We start from the raw sequence: 24,200 nt of genomic DNA on the forward strand, positions 1-24,200 counted from the left end.
TCTCGAAAATCCGAGTCCGAAAAGTCCAAGGTTCCGATTAATTTGAGGAGCTTTATTCATAATAAGAAATTTTTTAACAACTAAAAACGATTTGCATCAAAATTTAAAAATTGAAAACACTTTGCAATTCAAAAGTAAAACTTCCTTATCTGCATTTAATAAAGTATTTAATAGGTATTAAGAAATCAGTGTCAATAAAATTTGACAAGTGGCATAATATGTTCATTGACTACCAGAGGTAGATTAATTGCCTTGGAGATGTTAACTAAATACAAAAAAAAAGAGGCGTAAAATTAACACTGTTTTTCAGCAAAGAACAAATAAACAGCCTTTTAGAAATATCAGATAGCAATCCAGAAGAGAAGCATACTCTTTTGAATGTGACTTGATGTTGTACGAGTTGTCCATGCGAAATTTTAATCTTCTATGACGAATTATTTTTGCGGTTTGCGAGGTACTTTACTTACATACGCACACACATACAGCTGTCATGGCAATACCTATAAAAATGGGTTTAGAGACAATCAAAATAAAGTTTTACGCTGTGTTTAAGTTTACACACAAACATACAGTTGGCTCTCTGCTTAACGATTTTCAAGGGACCACGAAAAATCGTGGTTAAGTAGAAAGCGTCCTTAAATAGAATGCTTTTAACACTATAGTGAACCATCTGGGACTGTGAAAACTGTTGTTAAATAGAGAAAGTCGTTAAACAGAGAGCCAACTGTATGCATTGACATCATGAAACAAAAACTAATAAAAGTTCGTTTAAAGGTAAAGAAAACTTAAATTTATGTTGAAATCTAAGTGATAGTTTTTTGTACAGATAATCTATCCTTTCCTTTTTACAAGAAAGTGTAGGGTGCTAAACTTTTTGTCGATAAATTGATATAAAATTTAAATTTGCTAAGAGATTTTCGGACAATCCAAGGTAGGGAGGGTGCGCCCCAATTAGCTCGGGTTTTCGAGACTCTGCTGTAATAATATCCCCTATAACTCAATATTTATGTGAATTTTATTATTTCTTTTCATAGTTTTTTGTGATTTTTCCGCATTGTTTATTTATGCACAATTATTACAATAATTATCTTATTCGTATCATTTAAATATTTCTTGAAACTTCTTTAACTCCAAATAAAGTTTAATTTATATTCTATTAACTTATCATTACTTTTTCGTAAAAAAAGGAAAAAAAATCTTGGCTCTCAGCAAAAGTTTTTTTACAAGTGTTTGACCGTCCCCAAGAGGGGAAGGGGGGATGGATGGTAGTTAATAGGTGCAGGCCAAGGAATAAAATAGACACCCAAAAAAGTAGAGAAAAGATGCTTTAATCCATAAAAAAGAGACTAAAAGTAGACAAGTTGAGGCCCATTTGGCAGTAGACCTGGGGCATATGCCTTCCATCTTTTCGGGTAGAATCAACATGACTAATCCATTAAATAATATTTTAATAGTATGAAAAAAAAAATCTTTATAAGTATTAAATAAAAATCATACTATATTTGAAAAAAAAAAATGTTCAACAATCGTAGCCAAGGCACTGACTGTATGTTATGTGCCAAAGGAGTGATATTCGAATCTGTACAAAAGAATACATTTTACTTTTATAACTAGTTCGCTTCAGATTCACGGCGCACTTTATTAATTTTAAATTTCAATTTGTTCACCGACGTTTCTCTGATAAGATCAGTAAGATGACTAGGTGAGTGTGTGTATGCCTGGGTACTTAGCATTTATTTCAGGATGCAAATTTGAATTGAAGACTGCTATTTCAACTTATAAGGAAAAAGGAAAGAAACATGGCACATAAACAGCAAAACTATAACATAATGGATAAATGGTACCAATGTAATCTTAAGTGCATTATGGGTTCAGAAACAAAACAGAATACTTGCAGTTGAAATTCAAGTTTTAACATTATTCTATACAATAAATGCTATAATGTCTAATTGTTCAATATCTGTAGTCCAGTTTATTTTTTTCCAAACAACATGCCCGAGAGAATGTATCCCGCTGAAACCCTGCCATGAAATACAATTAATTTATAAACACTCAATAAAAAAACCTATAGGTCCATTTATTAAGATTAACACTGGACAGGAGATTTAACATGAATTTAAAAAAGTAAAACCCAATGACAACCTTAGAAATAAGAAACTTGAATGATGACAATTTGAATAAACTTGGGTTCTCCCCCCCTCCTACCCCCAAAAATGCAAAAAGTGCAAAATATACTGTATTGATAATATATTAAATTTAAATTTTACTTCCAATCTAGTATTTGGAAAAAATGCTCCATTGATAGTTAAAAACTAAAATCAAATTACTTAATATATCAGTGATGAAGAGCAAATCATTAAATTTCTTTTTTGATTTTTGCTTCAATTTTCAAAGTTCTTAAATATTCTTTTTTTCTTCATTTGAAAAACAGATACAATAAATATCATACAAATAAGTTGTGCTTTAAAATACTATCTTAATTTAAAAACAAATAAAAATTAAATAACTCAGTACTTCAAGTCTAAGGCAAAAATATTGGCAAACATAAAATTCTTTGAAATTTCCACAAAAAACAGAAATAAGATTTCTCCTCGATCCTCGAAACTATTATTAGAAATTCTGTAATTAAAAAAATAACAAATTGGGAACTCAATGTCAAAAGCATTATTATTAAGTGTTTATTAAACTTAAGTGTAAACTGAATAGTTAAAACAATAAGCACTTACAATGTATATTTTATAAAATTATTCCTGTTTTCTGATTGAAGTAAAAAAAAAAAACATAAAAATTCACATTTAAAAATTTATTAAATTTAAGTCTTTTGCTAAAATTTTTGGAATTAGGCCAAAACTTGGCTATTTTGTTGACTAGCAATTCGAGATCCCTAGCGCAGGCTTTTATAAAATGCTTAATAAAATGATTTCCACGGTTTGCAGGATACAAACAATTTTCTGCAAAGCATACGAAGTTGAAAGCTTTTCATTTATATATATATATATATACACACACAAGGGGTGATCAAATGAAAAGGTACGAAATTACATAAAAATGAAACAGCTAAATATTTGCATATTCAACCATGAGAGAATGTTGCAAGACATCTCGGGATCAGAAGTGATGGTTACCGCGAAAGTTGTTTAGCAAAGCGATGAATTCGTTAGGTTATCATTATACCGCGAACATTCACAGTACTTTTATATTTAAATGACTTTAGTGTTTGCAAATTATGAGATATGTATAATAAATGACTTATAATATACTTAGGATAAACTTAGTGTTTATCAAGGAGCAGCGAAGTATTATCAGATTTCTGACAGTGGAAGGTGAGACACCGGCAGCTATTCATCGGCAGATGGTGACCGTTTAAGGGGAGAAATGATGTGTCTCTAACAAGTCTGTCAGAAAATGGAGTGCCCGTTTTTGTGTAGGGAATGAGAGTGTGGGTGATGACCAGTGGTGGCTCGTGCCTTGAAAAAGTGAGGGGGCAAGATCATGGGTGCCCCCCCCCCTGATTTAGAAAAAAAAAGGCTTTTTAAAAATCTTTTTTAATATTTAAACTTTCATCATAAATTTAAATTCATTTTAAACAAAGGACAAGCTACAAAATACATAAACTACTAAACAAATCACGAAAGATGTTAATCTCCTATTTATGTCCTTAATTGCCAGCACAGTGGAATACTTTCAAAAATAAAATTTAATTAAACAGATAGGGAAAAGCTACAAAATACATCACGAAAATTATTAATCTCACGTTTATATACAGTACCCTTTCCTGCGCTGCAGTACGCTTCCCTTGCAGCGTCGGTAAGGGGCTGCAAGGGAGGCACTTACACCCCCTGGCTTTTCAAAATAAGTAAATAAAATTTTAAAAGAAATATTATTTTTAATCTTATGATAATTTATTATTTTGAATGAGTAAAATTAATTTTATTTTAAGCAAGGCCAAATTACAAAAGTGCAAAAATATTGTATTCAGAGAAATATATAAAAATTATAAATTAATTACTTTAACACATAAAAATACATCTCAGTATTTACTTCAAATTATACAAAATAAAAAATATAAACTAAATTTAAAAATATAAATAAAATTAAATAAATTAAAACCTAGTTAAATTTTTTTTAGCAATTTTAATGAGGGTGTAACATTTTGCATATGATTCTGCCGACCCACATGGGGCAGATTCAGAATTCTTATGCAGACAAAGACAAAAAAATATCAAACTCTTTACTACATGAGCAGTTATTTAAAACAAGTAATAATTTCTGTGTATCAAAGATATTTTTTGAATGAAAAAATTATCTTGTAAGGATATATGCACACACGTACATACAACACATGACAGTGGCACAACAAGAAAATAGTTTTTATGGAGAGGGAGAGGGGCATAATAGGGAAAAAATCCCATCACTTTGATTGATTTGATTTGCTCATTGAATCTCACAATTTAGAAACTTGTAATTTTAAAAACACAATTTTATACTGTCTTTCAAGACGTTAGCGGAAAGAACGATACACGGGACTCCGCAGAAATTTGTAGAAATTGAAGCCATAAAACATGATTAGTGGCCCTATTTATTGACCTTAGGGGTAAGGAATGGAGCTACAGGGGATGCACAAACCATGTTTTTCCTTTCTTTTTTTGAAAAAAAAGTAGGTATCACTTCCTCCCCCCCTCCAATTTTTTGAAATTGCAGTTCCAAAAACGCAATATTGTAGACAAACTTTGAAGATTTTTACAAGAAGGGGTTTGTGAGCTCTCCCCTGGATTTTTTTTAAAAACTGAAATCCTAAAAACTAATGCACAATATTCTATGATATTATGAGGAGGTGTTCAGAGACTATTCCACTTAAATTTTTCATAATTGGCTGTTTAATAAAACCTATTTTTTGATGATATTAAAGAGGGCGGTTCAGGGGCCCTTGTCCGAATATTTTTGGGATTTGAAGTCTCAAATATCCAATTGTAGGACCATATTTGGTGACATTATTAGGGACAGCAATCTTTCAAAATTGAAGCTTCAAAAATGCAATTTTAAGCAATTTTCGAACTCAAAATTTTAGGCGATGTTGCAAGGTATTCGGGAGTAGGACTGTCAAACAAGCCCCCAGTATTCGATGCTGCACCAAAACCTTAAGAAGATATGTTACAAATAAAATTTGTGTAAGAGAGTGCACAAAAGGCAAATTAGTAAAATTTCTGTAACATAACAAAAAATGATTGGAATGTGTGACAGGAACTTTTCACAAATACGACATTTTTAGACAAATAAAAGTAAAAAAAAAATTATTATTTCAGTACAAAAACAATAGAAGTAGGATATTTTCTCTTTTTATTAGAATTTTATAAATATATCCCTGTTTGTGAAGACACAACTAAACATACTAACAGAGCAGAATTTGCATTTGGAGAACAAAAACTGGTTTGGGACTGGACAGAACAGATGGTTTTACGTCCAAAACCGTCTGAAACTGTCCGAAAGAGTATTAAGCTGTTCAAGGGGGTTCAATCTACTCAATTTTTATTTACTGCAATATTATTAGCAGAGTATAAATACAAATTACTTGTAACCAATATTTTCTTCTAAAATTTAATTAAAAAAAGTTTACATAATTTATTTATTTATTAACTTTTTTTTTAATGCCAGTTTAACTTAATTACATAAAAACTTCCAAACATAAGAATTATACATCTTTTTCAGGGACAATCATACCTTTCACAGTTTGGGAAGTCCTTTGAGCTTACCATTTTCTTGAAGGGATCTATTGATCAAAGAGCCGAAAAGAAAAGGATAAGATAATAAAACTTTTGTTCCCTCCCTCCCCCACTACTCAAATTTACTACAACATTATTACATCTTCATTTTGTATCAATTCATGTCTTAAACAAGATAATGAATGGCAATGTAAATGTAAATTTAAAAGGTTTGACTATATTTCTAAAACCTATGTAGATTTTCTAAACAATTTCAAAAATTACCAAAAGTGTTAGTGCTTATAGATGCAAGAGCTCCAAAATCTGGTTGGCCAAACAAACCAGTGCCAGAGGTAGGTGTGGATGTTCTAAACTGTCCTCCTGTGTTTGGAGTAGAAACACCAAATGTAGATGCTCCAAAAACATAACTAGTTGCAGGTTTGACACCAAAAGCAGTTGTGTCTACAAATATAAGTTGATAAAAGAATTTAAAGAAACAGATTAATAATAGCAATTTTTGTATGCAGATAAAGGTAACTTGTGCTCTACTTACAAGTTTTAGCATACTTTGTATTAAGCTGTTAAAAGGGGTTTAATCTAATCAATTTTTATTTACTGCAATATTAGCAGAGTGTAAATATAAATTACTTGTAACCAATATTTTCTCTAAAAATTTAATTAAAAAAAGTTTACATAATTTATTAATTTATTTTTAAATGCCAGTAACTCAATTACATAAAAACTTCCAAACATAAGAATTATACATCTATGTCAGAAACAACCAACCTTTCACAGTTTAGGAAGTCCTTTGAGCTTACCATTTTCTTGAAGGGATCTATTGATCAAAGAGCCGAAAAAAAAAAAGGATAAGATAATAAAACTTTTATTCCCTCCCCCCCTACTCAAATTTACTACAACATTATTACATCTTTATTTTGTACCAATTCATGTCTTAAATAAGGTAATGTAACTAATAGAGCTTTATTGGTTTTCTGAACTATATTCTATGAACAATAAATAAAATCAATATTTTAAATTATAACGAACTAGAGGCCTGTCCTGAACTTGCTCGGGTTGAAAAAATTATGCGTCTTAAATACACATTCAGCCGATTTTTTTGTTTTAAAATATCATGGTATACATGTTATCATGGTATACTCCTACATACACTTTTTGTTTTGTTTTTATGAGGTTTTGAAAGAAATTGATTAACGTCATTTCCTAATCAAGAGAGACCAACCTTTACTTCTCTGTGAACAATATAATCTTCCCATATTTAACTTTGTACGTTGTTTTGATGATGGTGATGGCATATGAAATTTTTATTGGAAATTGCAATTACTTATATTAGAAATGGAAATGTGCAAGGATCATGGGATTTGCAGAAATATTACCGACTGATCTGCTGTTTATCCAGTAAGAATAATATGGTAAATCATATTAGTCCATATTGATTTTACTTGGGGTCCAGTTCCATTGCATACATAAGACAAATTAAAGTTTAGCAACAAAACTATTGGAATACCGCCTTTAATTTTAATAGAATGAATATGGACTCTTAAAAGTATTCTTAAGATACTAAGATCATTTAGAGTCCCTAAAAGGAGACAACGTTAAACAGGTTTAAAGTACATCTGCACGCGTTTATCAAGGGAACCACAAGAATAGTTTGGTAAGAGTCACCAGCAAATGCGAAGATGACACCTCTCAATATTGTTTTCATCTTTTAGTTCGTTTAGAATCCACAGCTTCTATATACAAACTGGCTTATCGAACATCCATAATACATTATGCAGCAGACCTTTTGAGGACGCTATCCAAATGGCCCATTTTTTTCTTATGAAACATAGTCTTTCTGAAGGGAGCCATTCAAAGTAGTTTAAACCTGGAGATGTTGGTTTTTTGACCACTAAGAAAAATTGCTGCAATTAAGTAAAAAAAAAAAAACTACAAACACATCCTTAGTTTGCCTGTTGATTTTGGTTAAATTTATTAAACATTTTTTCAGTTCCACCGGGTATGCCGATTAACAAAAAGAAATGTTTTACGACTATTTTATACATATTTATCTACTTATATTTTTGCACTAAAACCCCTTTTAATAATTCATTCTTTCATAAAATTCAGATTCTATAAAAAAAAAATCCATCGACCAGGACAAAGAGATTCCAGGAGGCAGTGCTCGGAGCAGCGTCTGCAGGAGGCCGGTGGGTGGTGGTGCTGGTGTCCCTGGTTCAAGCTGAAAAAAGCACGGACCTCAAAAACGGTCAAGTGAGAACAATAAGCAATTGTGATTTCTCAAAAAAAAAAACTGACGCTTCAATTAATTAAATAGCTTGCAGAACCCTTGTCAAAGTTCCAGGGAACTTCAGGGTTCTATGGAATCCAGGTTGAAGACCTCTGATCAAGTTCAAAGATTTGAAGCAAGCATGACTGTTGTTGCTCACATTTGGTTTCTATTCTTCACATTTGCTTTCTTTTTATTTGCTTAAAGTAATTCATGAAAAACAAAAAACAAATTTATATTGGGGAAAATGGTGGGAGTTAGGATTTGATTTGCAAAAACGTATAAAAATCATTGGAAAAAACATCAACCCATATGATTTAAAAGGCTTGACTACATTTCTAAAACCTATGTATACTTTCTAAACAATTTCAAAAATTACCTAAAGTGTTAGTGCTTATAGATGCAGGAGCTCCAAAACCTGTAGACGGTTGGCCAAACAAACCAGTGCCAGAGGTAGGATGTTTCAAAAAGAGAGGTGTGGATGTTTCAAACAGTCCTTCTGTGTTTGGAGTAGAAACAGCTAATGTAGATGCTCCAAAAACATTATTAGTTGCAGGTTCAGCACCAAAATCAGTTGTGTCTACAAATATAAGTTGATAAAAGAATTTAAAGAAATGAATTAATAATAACAATTTTTGTATGCAGATAAGGGTTACTTGTGCTCTACTTACAAGTTTTAGCATACTTTGTTTGGAAGCATCATAACTTACAGGTAAAAACTAAGATTGCATTTCAAAGTGCAGTAGAACTCCAATTATGCAAATCAATTTGGACTGGATCATATTTGGATAATTTGACTTCCTCATGAAAAAAGTTTCCATTTTGATTAAATAATTCCTGTATGTTTAAAATAGAGAAATAAACTATTTTGAAAGAAAAAGAGCTCGTAATTAATTAAATGAAAAGGTCCGTACCTTACACGAAAGTCATTGAATATCCTTGTCTAAGTACACTGTTCGACAAATTTCCTGGTAGGAATAGCACATTGACAGAATCATCATTTTCAAAATTGCAGTATGTTTCTGTCCTCATTTCCTCCTTCCCCCTTTCCCCAAAAAATTCTCTCAGATAGTAGAAGTCCCAGTAGCAGAAACTTTCTATCCTGTCTGCGACACTATTTTGGGCAGTTGAAAATAATCTGCAGCATTATTATCAGTTTTATTTTGAGTTTTTGTAAAATACACAAGTAAAGGTCAAGACTCAGAAATTTTCCAACTGGCCAGTGGTCGTTAGACCTGAAAAACCTAGTGGCCAATATTGTCGCCAAGTTTTAAAGTATAAAAAAAGAGGGTGGGGGGGGGGGGGGCAGTTTTTTCACTACTTTCATAAAAATAAATAGAACTCTGCGCACTATGAAAAGCAATTATTCAATACATACATATTTAAGTGTGGAAAATTTAAGTTAAAATATTTTGATGAATAAATAAGTTAATAAATGAGAAGTTGCAGTAAACTGCATTTTAGATGAATGTTTCAGTTTGTAGCAAAGCTTCCAAAGTAAATGCAATTGTGCAGGTAATAATTTACATTTTTTATGAAAATCATTTAAAAAGAAACATGATTTATTGTACATTTTATGTAATCTTCAATAGTTTGAATTGAGGTAAATGTCAAATTCTGTTTTTGGAAACTTAGGAAAGTAATAGTCTCGTCTATTTCAATCTTGCAAATGACAGAACATGGCCTCTACATGAAAAATTCATGATTCTAAATATATTTTTGAATTTGTTACATAAAAGTAGAAATAAATTCAAAATCCTTAAAAAACTACGATTTAGATGAAATAGTCAGTTTTTAGCACTTTAGTCTCTAAAGCAATGAAGGTAAGATATTATTCTAAGATAAAATTTTACACTTTATAAGACAATAATTAAGAATTATCTGAAAAAATGGCACATTTTGCATAATTTTCAACAGTTTGCATTGCAATAAACATCCAATTCCGTTTATGAAAACGTAGGCACTTAAAGTGTCTTGCGTACCAACATCTTGGGAATGACCAAACATGGTGACAACGCCGAAAATTAAGATATAAATTTTTGAATTTTTTGCGAAAAAATAATTTAAAAATAAAAATCCTCATGAGGTTACATTTTAGTTGAAAAGCTTTTAGCACTTTTGCGTCCACAGCGATCAAGATAAGATGAAATTTTAAATTTAAAACTTTTCATTCCTCAAGAAAATTACTTTAAAAATTAAAAATATAAGAAAACAATTTGCTGCACATTGTAAGTTATTTTCATCAGTTTGCAATTAAATAAAACATCCAATTCTGCTTTGTTTTTGAAAACTTAGGCACTTAAGCATCTTTTGTTCTTCGATTTTGTGAATGACAAAATATGGCGACTATGTTCCTAGCTGAAATGCTGAAAGCATCCATTGCCTTTCCGGCCAAAAAACGATCTTTAAACGATCTTTGGCAAGTTGTGTTTATTTTTTTTTTTTGTCTTTTATTTATTTATTTTTCTTTCTTTTTGTTCTTTTATAAAATTGTCTGCAGGTCGCTGAAAAATCTGCGACGCACGTCTCGCATCTTGCAGTTTCTGCTACTGGGGTAGGAGTTTGGATAATTAGAGTTTACTGTATTTACATTTCTTTTAAAAGTAAAGATACATTTTCAGTTGTTTTAACAGATAGTATATAAAATAGAAGCCAGGAATACTGTAAAAGCCCGAATTTCGGGTTTGTCAATGAAATTCCCCAAAGTTTAAAAGTAGGACACAATAATTCAAAGATCATGTGTGGCAGTGAGAAGCAAAAGAATGTAAGTGGACTTCTTTAAATTTCGTGAAAAACGCATTTGAAGTTCAGATCTAAGCATGATTGTTTTTCTAAATCCATGCTGCATTGCAGAAACTACCAGGGCTTCTAGTGCTATTGCTTGCACGAACACAGAGGAGATATTCTCCCATCATTTGTACTAGTTATCTCAAAATTTTTAATTTGGCACCAACATAATTTTGTTCCTCACTGCCTTGGGTATTAGGGTGGGCCGAAAAAACTCATTTTTTTAATTTGGAAGTTGTAATAGCGCGGAAAAGTTGAGAATTACAAAAGAAAAAAAGAATTATGGAAATCGATTGACATCTTCCGTTCCCACATGCGGCCTAAATATCGACAAAATATGAAAAAAAAAAACATTTTTGAGATTTTTAAAAATTTCTTAATTAGATGTTTTCCTAATGTAATAGTTTGTAATGTCTTTAAACAGAGCTTCAAAACATTGTGTTTAAATTTGGTTTTGATCAGCTAATATCTTTTGTTCACGCATGGGCCCCATTTTGCACCTAAGTATTGCACATATAACAACATTCCTTTGAGTTATAAATGGAACTGAAATTAGTTATCTTGATAGTGTTGTGAATTTCCTTTCATAACTCTACCAACTGTTTCGTAAGAAAGTTTTTATGTAATAGAGTTATTGGCAATTTTTTTAAGTAAAATATTTTTAAATGAACATTTGAGAAAAATATTATCAAGTACTTATTAATCAAACCTTATTAACATATATATTTATGCTTTACAAATATTGCTGTAAATACGAATTGATTAAATTACACTGATTACACCCCTTGAGCTTTAGCATACTTTTGGACAGTTTAAGACACTATCTGACACTTTTGGACAGTGTCGGATGGTAAAAACCACCTGTCCTGTCCTAAACCAGTTTTGGACAGTCCAAAACCCAACCCTGGGTTTTCGCAATAAATTAACTTGTGTTCACGTGCTACTGTTAATTAATAATTGCATATGAAATAAAAATCCTCCCATTCATATTTTTACTGTGAATTGTGTATTTTATGCTTGTCTATATTTCAGGCACAGGAAGTAAGTTCACTTATACTGCAAGAACTTGTGATGAAAGTTAAAAGCAACAAATTTTTATTCATCTCGAAATTATACACAAATGTAGCTGCAATGCATACCTTATTGCTCTATATTATCTTCATCTGACCTAAAACTTTGGGCAAAAATAGGAAAATATTTCAAAGAATATAACCAATTTCAAAGGGGGAAAAAAAGGCTAGGTGTTGTACCATAAAACTAGATCATCTCAATCCAATAAAAGAATAGCACACTATTTTTATCAAGTAAAACAGACTACCAGGTTGGAGAAATTGGGTTGTCATACTGGCAATTTATTGCTTTTTTTCCATTAAAAGAAAAAAAAAATTGATAGTGAATTTTTTTCTTAAAATTAACTTTTTAGTAAATTTGCAAGAAAAAAAACGACTTTACTGACTAAATTCTGAAAATACTGACAAATTTTTTAAATGCTGAATTTTACTGACCAGTTTTATGACCTGACACATTTGAAATAATTAATAAATCATCAACCAAACAAAGTTCGATTTTTAAAAGTTACATACAGTGAAACACGTTTAACACAAAAACTCTAAACATAAAATTGGTTAATGTGAAGTTATATAGTGATCCGGACAGAATACTGTGCAATTTAATACAGATCTTTTAACATGAAAAACTATTTCAGTCCCTTAAGCTCACTGCTAACATTTTCCACCATAGTCGAACCTGTATATCGCAAAATTCACAGGGCTATGATAATTATTTTGCGTTAACTTGAGTTCATCTTATCTGATAAATTATTTAAGTGATTGTTGACTTGCAGGATCAAACTAATATTTCTTGTAAGGCGATATTTCACGTTGAGCAATTCGCGTTAACGAGATTGACTGTATATATTTAAGACATCAAAGAGCAATTTCAAAAAGTTTATATAAACACTTGAGCTCATAGGTTTTTTTTAGTTTAACATGGAATCTCTAATAGTGAACTTTTCTCATGATTGCAAAGATGAGTAAATTTATTAAAAATAAATAAATAAAAATAAAACAAAAAATAAAATAAAATCCAAGCTGTTAAAGCACAAAAATATTATGTGCAAGGGTTTTGAGGCTATAAAGGGGATCTCTTTTTCATTATTGAAAAAGCTTTCAATTTCTGTCACTCAACCATCACCAAAGTTGCAGGCGATATTTCAAAACAATTTTGCACTTCGATAATATTGAACTTTCCTGAACAACTACATGGCCTGATGCAAAGTAATGAGCCTCACGTTATACTGATGCATTCACACCCTGCAGCTCACTCCGCTTGACAGTAATGGTGGTTGTTAACTTTACAGTGCAACGCAGGTCAGTTGCCTCCAAGCTTTCATAGCAGTGCCATCAGCTTTAACAGTAACCCCTATACAGTGGTGCATGACACGGCGATTTGGAAAGTTCGTCAGAGCAATGCAAAGAGATCAAATTTTGCGTCCGGTTTCCTTCCTAAATGCTCACATTGCTTCAACAGAAGTTTAAGTGTATGTCACATTTGCAAGTAGAAAAGTGGAACGAGGCCTTTCGTAAGGCCGGGAAGTGGTGACTGACAAACCGCAGTCTGAAGGCCAATCTTTGACCTGTACTGATGTGAATTTACAACAAGTGTGTGAATTTTTGAACATGGGCTATTGTCCGAGTCTCTACCAAGTAGCAAAAGCCCTGGACTTATCGGAGACAACGGTGCAATGAATTATTACGGAGAAGTTGCACATGTGGAAAGTCAGCATGAAATTTGTGCCGACAGTTCTGACTGAAAAAGGTCCGAGTGAACACTCCTGTGATGCACTATCCCTCCTACAGTCCGGGCTTGTTACCTCCTGACTTCTTGTTTCCACTATTAAGAACCACCCGCTGAAAAGGGAACGTTTCGACTCCATCAAGGACATCCAAGCTCAGGTCAAGGTAGCCCTTGCAGATATCTCAAAACAGGATTTCTGGGATGCCTTTGAGTCATGGAAAAGTTTCCTACAGCAGTACTTTGTTGCAGAAGGTACCTATTTTTAAGACAATATTAGGCAGTTGTACTTATCAGCTCAATAAATCTGTCTTTTTAAATGAAGGCTCATTACTTTTGGATCAGACCATGTACAATCATTTTTATTTTTGAACAAAAAACCAGTTGAACACTGTTCATGTATTAATTTTAATTAACTAAATGTTCAGGGAATGACCAAATTAGTTTTATTGCCAGTAAGTACTTAATTGGAAATATATTAGACATTATTTGAGAAATACATAATCTATTACACTGCTCAACATTGAAAATGCAACACCAAGAAGGAGTGTTCAGAAATTTATGCAAATTTTAGAGTAGACGTACATCACTGAGCTATGTAAATGATGCGAAATGTGCAACTCTCCAACGCATGTGAAGTAAGATATAAGGGAAGGAACTTGCAGAATGGGCAATATTAGTGTCGTTATTTCTGACTGGAGAATTATCGAAGAAATTTTGTTTTCGCCTTGGAGGATACCTGTAACACAAGAGAATGCCAGGCCACCGTCAACGAAGGCGCTTGCAGCAGATAGACGATTTTACGAGGGGTATGGTGATCGGACTGAGAAGGGGAGGATGGTCCGTACATCAAATTGCAGCCGATACCCACATGGATGAGAGTACGGTCCATCGGCTGTGCCGAAAACGGTTGGAACAAGGAAATGTGGCAAGATTGAGGGGTGCAGGGGCAGCCAGAGTGACGTCAGATTGCGTGGATCGATGCATCCACCGACAAGCTGTAGCAGACACACAAGTCACTTGTTCCTCGATTCTGCAGCAGGTGCAAGATACCCTTAATTTTCCCGTGTCAACCAGAACCATTTCCCGTCGGTTGGTCACATGTGGTCTGCACTCAGGGTGTCCGCTAAGAAGACTGCCATTGACCCCACAACATAGACAGCAATGTTTAATATGGTGCCGGACTAGAGCAACGTGGATGACAGAATGGCGAAATGTCCTGTTCTCAGATGAATCTCGCTTCTGTTTATCCAGTGATAGTCGCCGCATACGTGTGGCGCGTCGAAGTGGAGACAGATCTAATCCGGCAGTAACTGTGGAACGTCCCATCGCACGACAATGTGGCTTAATGGTTTGGGGAGCAATTGCGTACAATTCCATATCACCTCTAGTTCGTATTCAAGGCACTATGACGGCCCAATGATACTTGGATAATGTGCTGTGGCCAGTGGCAATCCCTTGCTTTCAAGGGCTACCTAATGCAATTTTTCAGCAGGATAACGCCCGAGCACACAGTGCTTGCATCTGCCAAGATGCTATCCAAGGCTCACAGATGCTTCCCCGGCCATCATACTCTCATGACCTGTCACCAATGGAACATGTGTGGGATGTGATTGGACGCCGTTTACAGACTCTGTCCCTGCCTTGTTCAGAAGACGAACAGTGGCAAATGGTTGAAAGGGAATGGAGAGCCATCCCTCAGGACACCATCTGCACTCTTATTGAATCTATGTCTAGACGTGTTTCTTCGTGTATCGCTGTCCGGGGTGGTCCTACATCCTACTGAGCCCACGCCATTCTCGCTTTGTATTCTGCCTACCATTTTGAAATTAAGATCATTTATTATTTCTTGTTATCTCTGTCTTTTTTTTCCAAATTTTATCACTTTGTGACCAATCCTTCTTGGTGTTGCATTTTCAATGTCGAGCAGTGTATTTAATTTCATAGCACTAAATTTCAAATTTCTCATTATTGGCTTACAAAAGAATCAAAATAACTTACTTCCTGCAAAAGCAGATACTGTTCCAAAAGGATTATTTTCAAACATTATGCGTGGCTATATCTAAACAGAAATGAAAGTATCAATATTAATAATAATCTCAAGTTGATGATTTAAACATTCTGTTTAACAATAAAAAACTTTTGAGATCCTAGAACAGCCAGAAACGTACAAAATCTTTATTCTTTACAAGAAACAAAATATTTATAGCAGTAAGTTACCGCCCTTAGCCAGAACTAAGTCAGAACGTGTTGCAATAAACTTGTTGCCCAGCAGGCTTGGAGTAATACGTAATTGTAAACTGCGTAATCAATTACATTTTTGTGTAATCATAATCTGGCAATGAGACACTTGTAATCGTAATCTTATTCAACTGTTTCATGTATAATCGTAACTGTAATCTAAATTTCAAAAATTGTAATTTAGCCTTGTAATTGTGCAATCCTGACTTTCTGCAAGTGAAAACTTGTTAGCTGAGATTTTACAATGGTATAAAGGAGATGGGATCCACACAGAGGAGAAGACTTCATTAGAAACGTAAAAGGTATGTTTATATTGTACGTAAGGATGGCCTTTAGGTGCTGCTGTTGATTGTCAAATGAGGATCATAAACGAGCTGTATGATGAGTCTTTTGTACCCTGTAGGTGCCATTGATGGGGACCCTACAGGAACGCAGGGAGGAACGTCTCCGTCTCCTGGGCTTTTAAGGATTGGTCATCAATTTTCCTTCTCATCACTCAATGACAGGCAAACAAGCAAAGCTACCGCCTTGGAAAGAGAACAATAGGAACAGTACTAGCATATGTTTTCGGTTCGAGAAAGTTTTGAAAAACAGTTAAATGCCTTTTGGTGTTTTTTTTTTAACTTTCATTCACAGAAAACGTGTCCCCAAAACTGCCATCAATAAAAAAAAAAAAAAACTGTTCGTATTTTTGGAAAATCCTGCCCACACTTCCAAAAGTAATAATTCTTTCATAAAAGAGAAAATTGAAAGCGAACTAAAAGCTTACAAGCTTACGAAACCAGCGGATATTGATCCGCTAAAATACTGGGGATCAAGCATTCATGTGTACCCATTGCTTAGTAAAATTGCACCTTTGCGCACCCTCTGCTCTGGTTGAGCGTTTGTTCTGCATTGCTGGAAAATTTTAGCCTTTTCAGAGAATGAAACTTAACAGTTTTAAAGCATTGTTGACAATGAAATGCAATAAAAGATTATTTTAAATGCAGTATATTTTTGAACATTTGCTTTCACATCATTTGCTTATACTGTCTGAATTTATTTTAATACAGTAAAATCCCTCTAATGCGGACACTAACAGGATATTTTTTTTGTCCGCAATAGAGAGGTGTTCGCAGGACAGGGGTTTAATAATGTTATTTGCATTGGAACTGGGAATTAAAAATTTTACACATAAGAGGGATGTCCGCTTTTGAGGGGGACCCTGCCAGGGGGGGGGGGTTACTGTACCATGCATGTTTTACAAATTCTGTATTAAAAAAAGTTTTTTTTCTCAACAATTGGGCTGAATTAAATAGTATTATATTAAGTTATAGAGAATATAGAAATACAGAATGTAAATTTTAGAAACCGTAACCTCTAAAATTTTGGTTGTATGCAAAATAACAATGAATATTTAAATCATGTACAATATGTATTGGGAAAGCCATTTAGATATAGGATATCTAATTACCTTTGTAGGATACATTGTCAAAATATTTATGTAGCATTTAAATGCACAATCAAAAACCATAATTTTTTCAACTATGATGTAGTTACTGCAAATGAGCAATGAGAATAATGCGTGTATAATGAGAATTAATATGCATGTATTTTTTTCCCATGAGTCTGTAATCCTAATCAAAATCTTAATCGGCACATCATAATTGTAACCAATTACATTTTTTAAATAATCTAATCATTACTGTAATCCTAATTACCTTTTGGCATAGGATTATAATCGTAATCTCCTATTTGTCAAGCTTGTAATCGTAATCTATTACATTCTTTCATAATCGACTCTAAGAACCTGCTGCCCGGTTATCACAGTGATAACCAGGCTGTCTGCTGTATTGCAACAAGCTACATATTGTTATAAAAATGTGTGTAACCGACTACAGCGTTTTATGTATGTTCTCATTAGAATTATAACTTGCTATATACATTGCTAGATAATATAGCTTGCGCAAATACATTTGTTACTGTGCTGGTATGTTTGCTGCAGATATGTGCTTCCCCTGATAATTGTGAATTGATATCAGTGTTAAACAATGAAAAGGTAGATAAATTTAAAAAGTTTTGTTTTTATGCATACAGGGTTGAAAGCAAATGGCATTCTCACTAAGTATTTTACCTACTCATTGTGTTGATTTTCCCACCTGGGAATAAAGAATATGTATTCATCTTTCAAATGCACTCAGTTCAAATGCGATTCAGAAGAAATGTGATAAACGCCATGAGGAAAAAAGAAGAAAAATTCTAAAACTCGGTGCAACCAAATATTTCTCTAAAAAAGGTGTGGCTGGGAGTCACACATTAAAATTATCAAGTCATGGTCACTTAAAATCATTTCAGTTCTTTGTATGGAACAGGGTTTCCGCGACGGTCGCATTTTGCGTATAATGCGAAAACACTATCTGAATTGCGAAAATAAAGCAATGCATTTTTGCTTTTTTGCTCAAATAAAAAATAAATTAATTAAAAGAAAAAGAAGAAATCTCTGATCCTAGAAAGGAAGCATGTATGGCGGTAATCAACTTAATCTTTTTTAAATCTTAGTTAAGATGTTTAAACTACAATTAAGTTCAATAACTATTAGTCTTATCTAGCATTATGTCCCCCCAAAAACTGCTTTATTAGGAGGAGGAAGAGACTGCAACGTTCTAAACATCAATCGTGTTTTCTTTTTTTATTTTATGTTTTAAAAAAATAGCTGTTGTACTTATTTCTTCAAAGATGTCACAGATGAAATATGAATTTTATTTTCAACTGGAGATGAAACACACTGAGGCATATATAAATACAGTGAAACCTGTGTAAGTTGACCACTTGCGGTGCAGTACTTTGGTGGTCAACTTAGACAGGTGGTCAACTTATAAAGGGGGTAATTTTTTTTTTTTTTTTTTTGTTATGTCTTGCACCATGTATTCATGTTTTGACTAATTGACTTACTCTTTCCGTTCAACTCACTTTCATTGTTTAACATTACTTTGAAACAATAATTTAAAATGTTATTCAAATATTTTTAGAGGTTATTTTCTCAGAATAAGGTATAATGTGTCATGTAAATTTAAAATTTCAGTAAATTGATCAAAAAAAAAATCATTTTTTATAAAATGTTATTTGATATTAATAGTTCCTAAAAATTCATAGCTAATCAAAAATAACAAATTTTTCGATAATTTTTTTTTCTCATATACATTTAATACATTTATAACCATGATGATCTCCTTTTCAACAAAATAACTCCTTATTGAAGTTTGGCGCTCTTATTAGACACTAGTTTTGGAAATATGTTAGCGAATTTTCTCTGGATTTCTCCCTTTTCAATTAATCTTAATATTTCATACTTTTTATCAATCTCAAGTTCAACTAATTTTCTTTTTGAAGCCATTTTATGTAAAACTATAACACAAAGAGCAACAAGCTGGACCCTCATCTCTAAAAGGCAGTTGAAAATGAAAATGTCCTCTTTCTTTATTCCTTGTACCAGAAATACTGCAATGCAAGTAACTTTTACTCTAACACAATTCCAGTGTTGCCAAAAAATATTGCAACTGAAAAAAATACTTTGTACTTTTCTACTGACACATGTTTTCATTGAACAGAGAGTACAAAAGGCAAACTCAAATAGAACAAGAAAAGAAAAACAAGTTTGGAGAATCTGGTTCTTAGTAATTTTCCGATGTGGTTAAACTTACAAGGAGGTTTATTTATGCTGCTGTTTTATTTAGTTGGTAAAATGCTGGTCTGGCATCAAAAATATTCTTGGAAAGCTATAAAAATAATAATAATAATAAAATAAAATAATTTGCTAAATTAAGTTTAAAAAAATAAACCAAGTGGTCAACTTACAAAGGGTTTTTTACAATACTCCAAACCAAATTTGGGGTACATTAGTGGTCAAGATAGACAGGTGTTCAAGATAGAAAGGTGGTCAAGTTACAGAGGTTTTCCTTCATTATACAAGATAGGACTAATTATGTTCCTGACAAAAGCGGTCAACATAGACAGGTGGTCAACTTACAAAGGTGGTCAACTTTACAGGTTTTACTGTATATGAGAATGTGTAACATTTTAGCATTTTGCTAACATTTTCCCCTCAATTTTAGCTTTTCTGCTAAAGAACTTTTGAACGCAGCTTAAACCCTGGTATGGAATAAAAATATAATCAAATAAAAGTATCAACTAAAATAACCCACGATCATTTTGACTGTTGTTGGTCATTCTAGGTGTATTTGAAATTTGTAGAAAAAAAGTAAGATAAATGTATCAATTGTTTTGCAGAGATGTTAATCAATATTTGACTAGTTTGACTGGTCTAGTGGTAATTAGTGTAAGAATAACACTAAAATGAGGTTCAACATTTGTCTGTTTGAATTGCTCACAGCAGACTTTGTCGTTGTCCTGATTTTCCCCCCATAAAAATATTTCGTCCTAATTTTTAAATTTTTTTGTTCTGATTTTCGTAAAAAATCAACTTTATGGCTTCAGTTTTTCAGTTTGTCTCTAGGGGAAAAGTGGCCTTTATTTTTCCCGGTTCTTAATCTTAACTTCAAAAGGGAAAATTAGTGATGCACTGATTAAACAGCAGTTATTGGTAATCCATCACTTTGCTGATTAACCTACCCACCGATGTTAGCTGATTAATAAGTAGAAACATTTTTGTATTAAAAGTGTGATTGGTTAGAGAATGTAACTATGCTTACTGAATTTTTGCTGATTAATCGATAGAATATTTTTGCTATTGAAATTACTTTTGCTGAGAACAGGTTCTACTATAAGATGTATCCAGACTATCTAACATTTTAAACTGTTTTCAACCCCATGTGTGATGATTTTGATTTTACAGATTCTTTGTTTTATTTCTTCCCCGGTCCTATGGAATACAGTAGTTTATTGATACTTTAAGTTTGCTTAACAATTTTTTTTTTTTTTTTTTTGTCGCACAGCGTAGGAAATAAGCGGTACCTACTGCATCACAGTTTGAGATTCAAACGTATGAAACACAAAATAATATCATAAATAGCATCGAAAATTTAGTGATAAAAAAATAACTGCATTTTTTAATGGTTTTAGATGACTATTTTCATCAATAAACAGGGTACCAATAATTTTAAATTTTTTTAATGTTATAAATGTAATTTTTTGAAATTTCCGTATCCTAATTCTCATTGCTCAAAACTTATTAATGCACATTAAATATTACATTTCTTAAAACTTGTTTGTTTTCTTATTGAAAATGTATTTTACAGAATTGCTCCACAACATCAAAATTTAACCCCCTTGCGGTTGGACAGACCCAGAATTACATATTTAATGGACGAGATATCCCAACACATCTGCACAGAAAATCTGTCGTACATTTCACAGGATTATTCACCAGTGGCGCTTTTACAGGAGGAATTAACGGAAGTAGTTAAGTTACCATTCTCTGGAATTGCATGGGTTTATTTTGTTCCTTTTTTTCTCAAATTTTAAGAAAACAAGAACGTATTGTTTTATTTGACTTATTTTTTTTCTTTTTTACAAAAGTTTTAAGTATGAAAAAAAGTCTGAATCTCTTAATAGTATGGCTAAGAACAAACAAAGCACTACAACCTCAGCACAACCAATAAATTTTTCTTTCTCTCATAATTTGACACTTGTGCGATACTATAGTACGTGTCTCATATTCCAAAAATGAGATTGCTCTCCTTCAAAAGACTAAGGCCTCCGAAAATAACCCCCTGAATTTCAATGATACAGTCAGTACAGCCTTGCAATCCACAAAGTTAATGTTTAAAAGAATATCACACAAAAAATTTAGAATACATATCCTGATTAGAAATATTTTATTCCTATTTCATAATACTTTAAGAGTTTTCTTTTTGTAAGATATTTACATTTTTGAAATTTTCAATTTTAACTTGATAAAAATAATAGGTTTCAGCTTTAATAATAGAGTCTATTTTTGATTTTATAAAATGTATAAGTTAAAAATATTATAAGGTATTAAAATAGGAAAATGTACTCAGTGTAAAAAAGTGTTCATGTAACACGACACCACATTTCATCTTATAAAATTTAGGGAGAATTCTGATTAAAATTACTCAGTTTATCTGCATTAAAAAGTGCACCGTTATTCATGATGTCTTAAACGTCAAATGTGATCTGAATCATGCCTTTGTGTTAAAGTGGGTTTACCTTTTCATACCTGGTATAAAAAATAAAAAGAGTTACTGCCGGCTCATTCTAAAATTAATGCAACATTTGATGTTGGAGAGTTTAAGTCATAATACTAACCCACATTTTATTCCAAATTAAATATAAACATGAAAAATGATAGCTCCGAATACAATAAAGGTAACACTCCCCGGGACATAATGTCCCCCCCCCCCTCCATTATTCAAAGAACAAAAAAACTCATTAAGAAAAAATATAAGGCATTGTGTGTGAGCATTTATGTTAAAATCTTAGCAACATAGAGATAGTTCTTTAATTTTATAAGAAAGGATTGGAAGATAATTTAAGCTATGGTAAATAACAATGGATAAATTTTCAGTTTAAGCATCTACATTTTTAAGTTCCAAGATAATGTTTAAAAAAGTGTGCATATTTTTTATTCATTTTGAAAAATTATTTTTTCATTTTTTAAATGAACCTTTATTGTTAGAATGACTCTGCCATGACATTAACTTATGTAGGGTCAGGTCGGGTAAAATGGGTACAAAATAGCCTACTTTTGGATTTTGACTCAAACATTTTGTTTTTCTATATATATATATATTTGTTTTTTTAATGTATACATTACATATGTTGAGAGTAGAATTAAATGATTTTCACACATAATTTGATACATATTTATTTTTGAGAGGAGTGTTTATGACTATATGTTTTCTATATCCATTTTTCCCCACCCAGATGAAAATGGGTAGCCTGTGGGGTAAAATGGGTATTGAAATCTAAGAAGTGATAAAAAAGCATACTATTTGTTCAATGCAGTGTGATTATATAGACTTAAGAGTCAGTTAACAAAATTTAACTATTTAATTTTTAAAAAAAAGTGCAAACAGTAAATTTGTCAAAATATTAATAAGGTTTCTTTCAATGTATGATATGCATACTTGTCATTCTTTAAAAAAAGTAATGGCCTCTATTGTTAAATTGTGGCTCATTATTTTTTTTTATTTATTATTTGATGTTTTTCATGAAATCCATGTCGTCTATATCAGGAAAAATAAAAAAAATCCCCCATCTTAGATTTTTTAAACATATTTCATCTCATAATATTTCCCTCAACAGCCATATATTTGCCAACAAATTCTTTCTTGCTTGTTTCCTCTAAGTATAATATTTATACTCAGGCACCTGTGGTTAAACTTTGCTTCATAAGCATATTTTTAGCAGTTTCTATTCCAGATACTTCCTCTGAATAGAAACTTTCTTTTTCTACTATTTTTTATTTTCTTGTTTTAGAATTCATTATTTTTTTCACTTTCAACTCTTAGCCTTTCTAAAACATCTTTGTCAATACTTCCTGTATTTGCCAGCATACATTTAAGTTGTTTTAAATAACTCATGCAGGTAGCTGTCAAATCTGAAGTTCTTGTTGAAATCCCAATCCGTTGTTCAACCTTTGGGCTGTGTTTACGTGGATTTCAAGGTAAGACAATTTTGTTATAGGCAGGTACTGTCCCGTGGAAGGCTAATTATCGGAACTTGTTTTCCTAATTAGTTGAGGCAAAACCCCCTGCTTTTAGTTTTAGGTTTGAGCTCGAGTTTATTGTTTTTAGCTTAACAAGTGGTGCGTTTGCCCATTGTTACTCTATATTGCATGTACTGGAGCTTAAACATTCTCTTCTAGTTCATAGTTAAAATTTTGGTCTTTTGACCATAATTAATGAATCCTCCACGGCTGATGAGCTCTGGATTCATACTTTATCTATTCCTACTTAATAGCTGTTTGCATTTTTCCTTTTTATCATCATTTATTATTTATAATTTGTTTAATATTTGAAATTCTGATTGCTTAATTTATATTTACTTGACTTTTTAGTTTTGCTGCGTTGTGCATCTATGGGCTCTTGGTGTGGTCTTTTCAATATTTTTCACTTTTATTATTATTATTATTATATATATATATATATACACACATAACATCTACTGAGAAGGAACATTGGGCATCATTGAAAATAATTCTAAGAAAGAAAATTCCAAAAAAAAAAAATTACAATGCTGCCTCCTATTTGTTGAATCAATTAATCAAAATGTCCCCCCCTCCCCAAAAAAATTTTTTTTTGGAGGTCACAATGATTTTTGGTGATTTCCCATGTGAGCGACCGGGGGGGGGGGGGGCACAATTTCTTTCGTTCACCAGAGGCACTAGACTCCATACTTACGCTACTGCTGTTTAGATGTGGTCAAGCTGCAGC

General features: G+C 32.3%; 1 protein-coding gene across 1 annotated transcript in view; it reads right to left on the reverse strand.

The window, feature by feature from the left end:
* Positions 1–24,200, reverse strand: part of LOC129218616 (nuclear pore complex protein Nup98-Nup96-like) — a 59,902-nt gene that overhangs the window by 29,919 nt on the left and 5,783 nt on the right. The window contains exons 2-4 of the mRNA XM_054852935.1: positions 15,568–15,628; positions 8,366–8,566; positions 5,985–6,161 (exon numbers count right to left, since the gene is read on the reverse strand). Of these exons, the coding sequence (XP_054708910.1) occupies positions 5,985–6,161; positions 8,366–8,566; positions 15,568–15,613 (424 nt within the window). The 5' untranslated portion in view covers positions 15,614–15,628. The remainder of the gene's footprint in view (positions 1–5,984; positions 6,162–8,365; positions 8,567–15,567; positions 15,629–24,200) is intronic.

The sequence above is a fragment of the Uloborus diversus genome, chromosome 3 (assembly GCF_026930045.1).
Source record: "Uloborus diversus isolate 005 chromosome 3, Udiv.v.3.1, whole genome shotgun sequence".
Lineage (NCBI taxonomy): Eukaryota > Metazoa > Arthropoda > Arachnida > Araneae > Uloboridae > Uloborus > Uloborus diversus.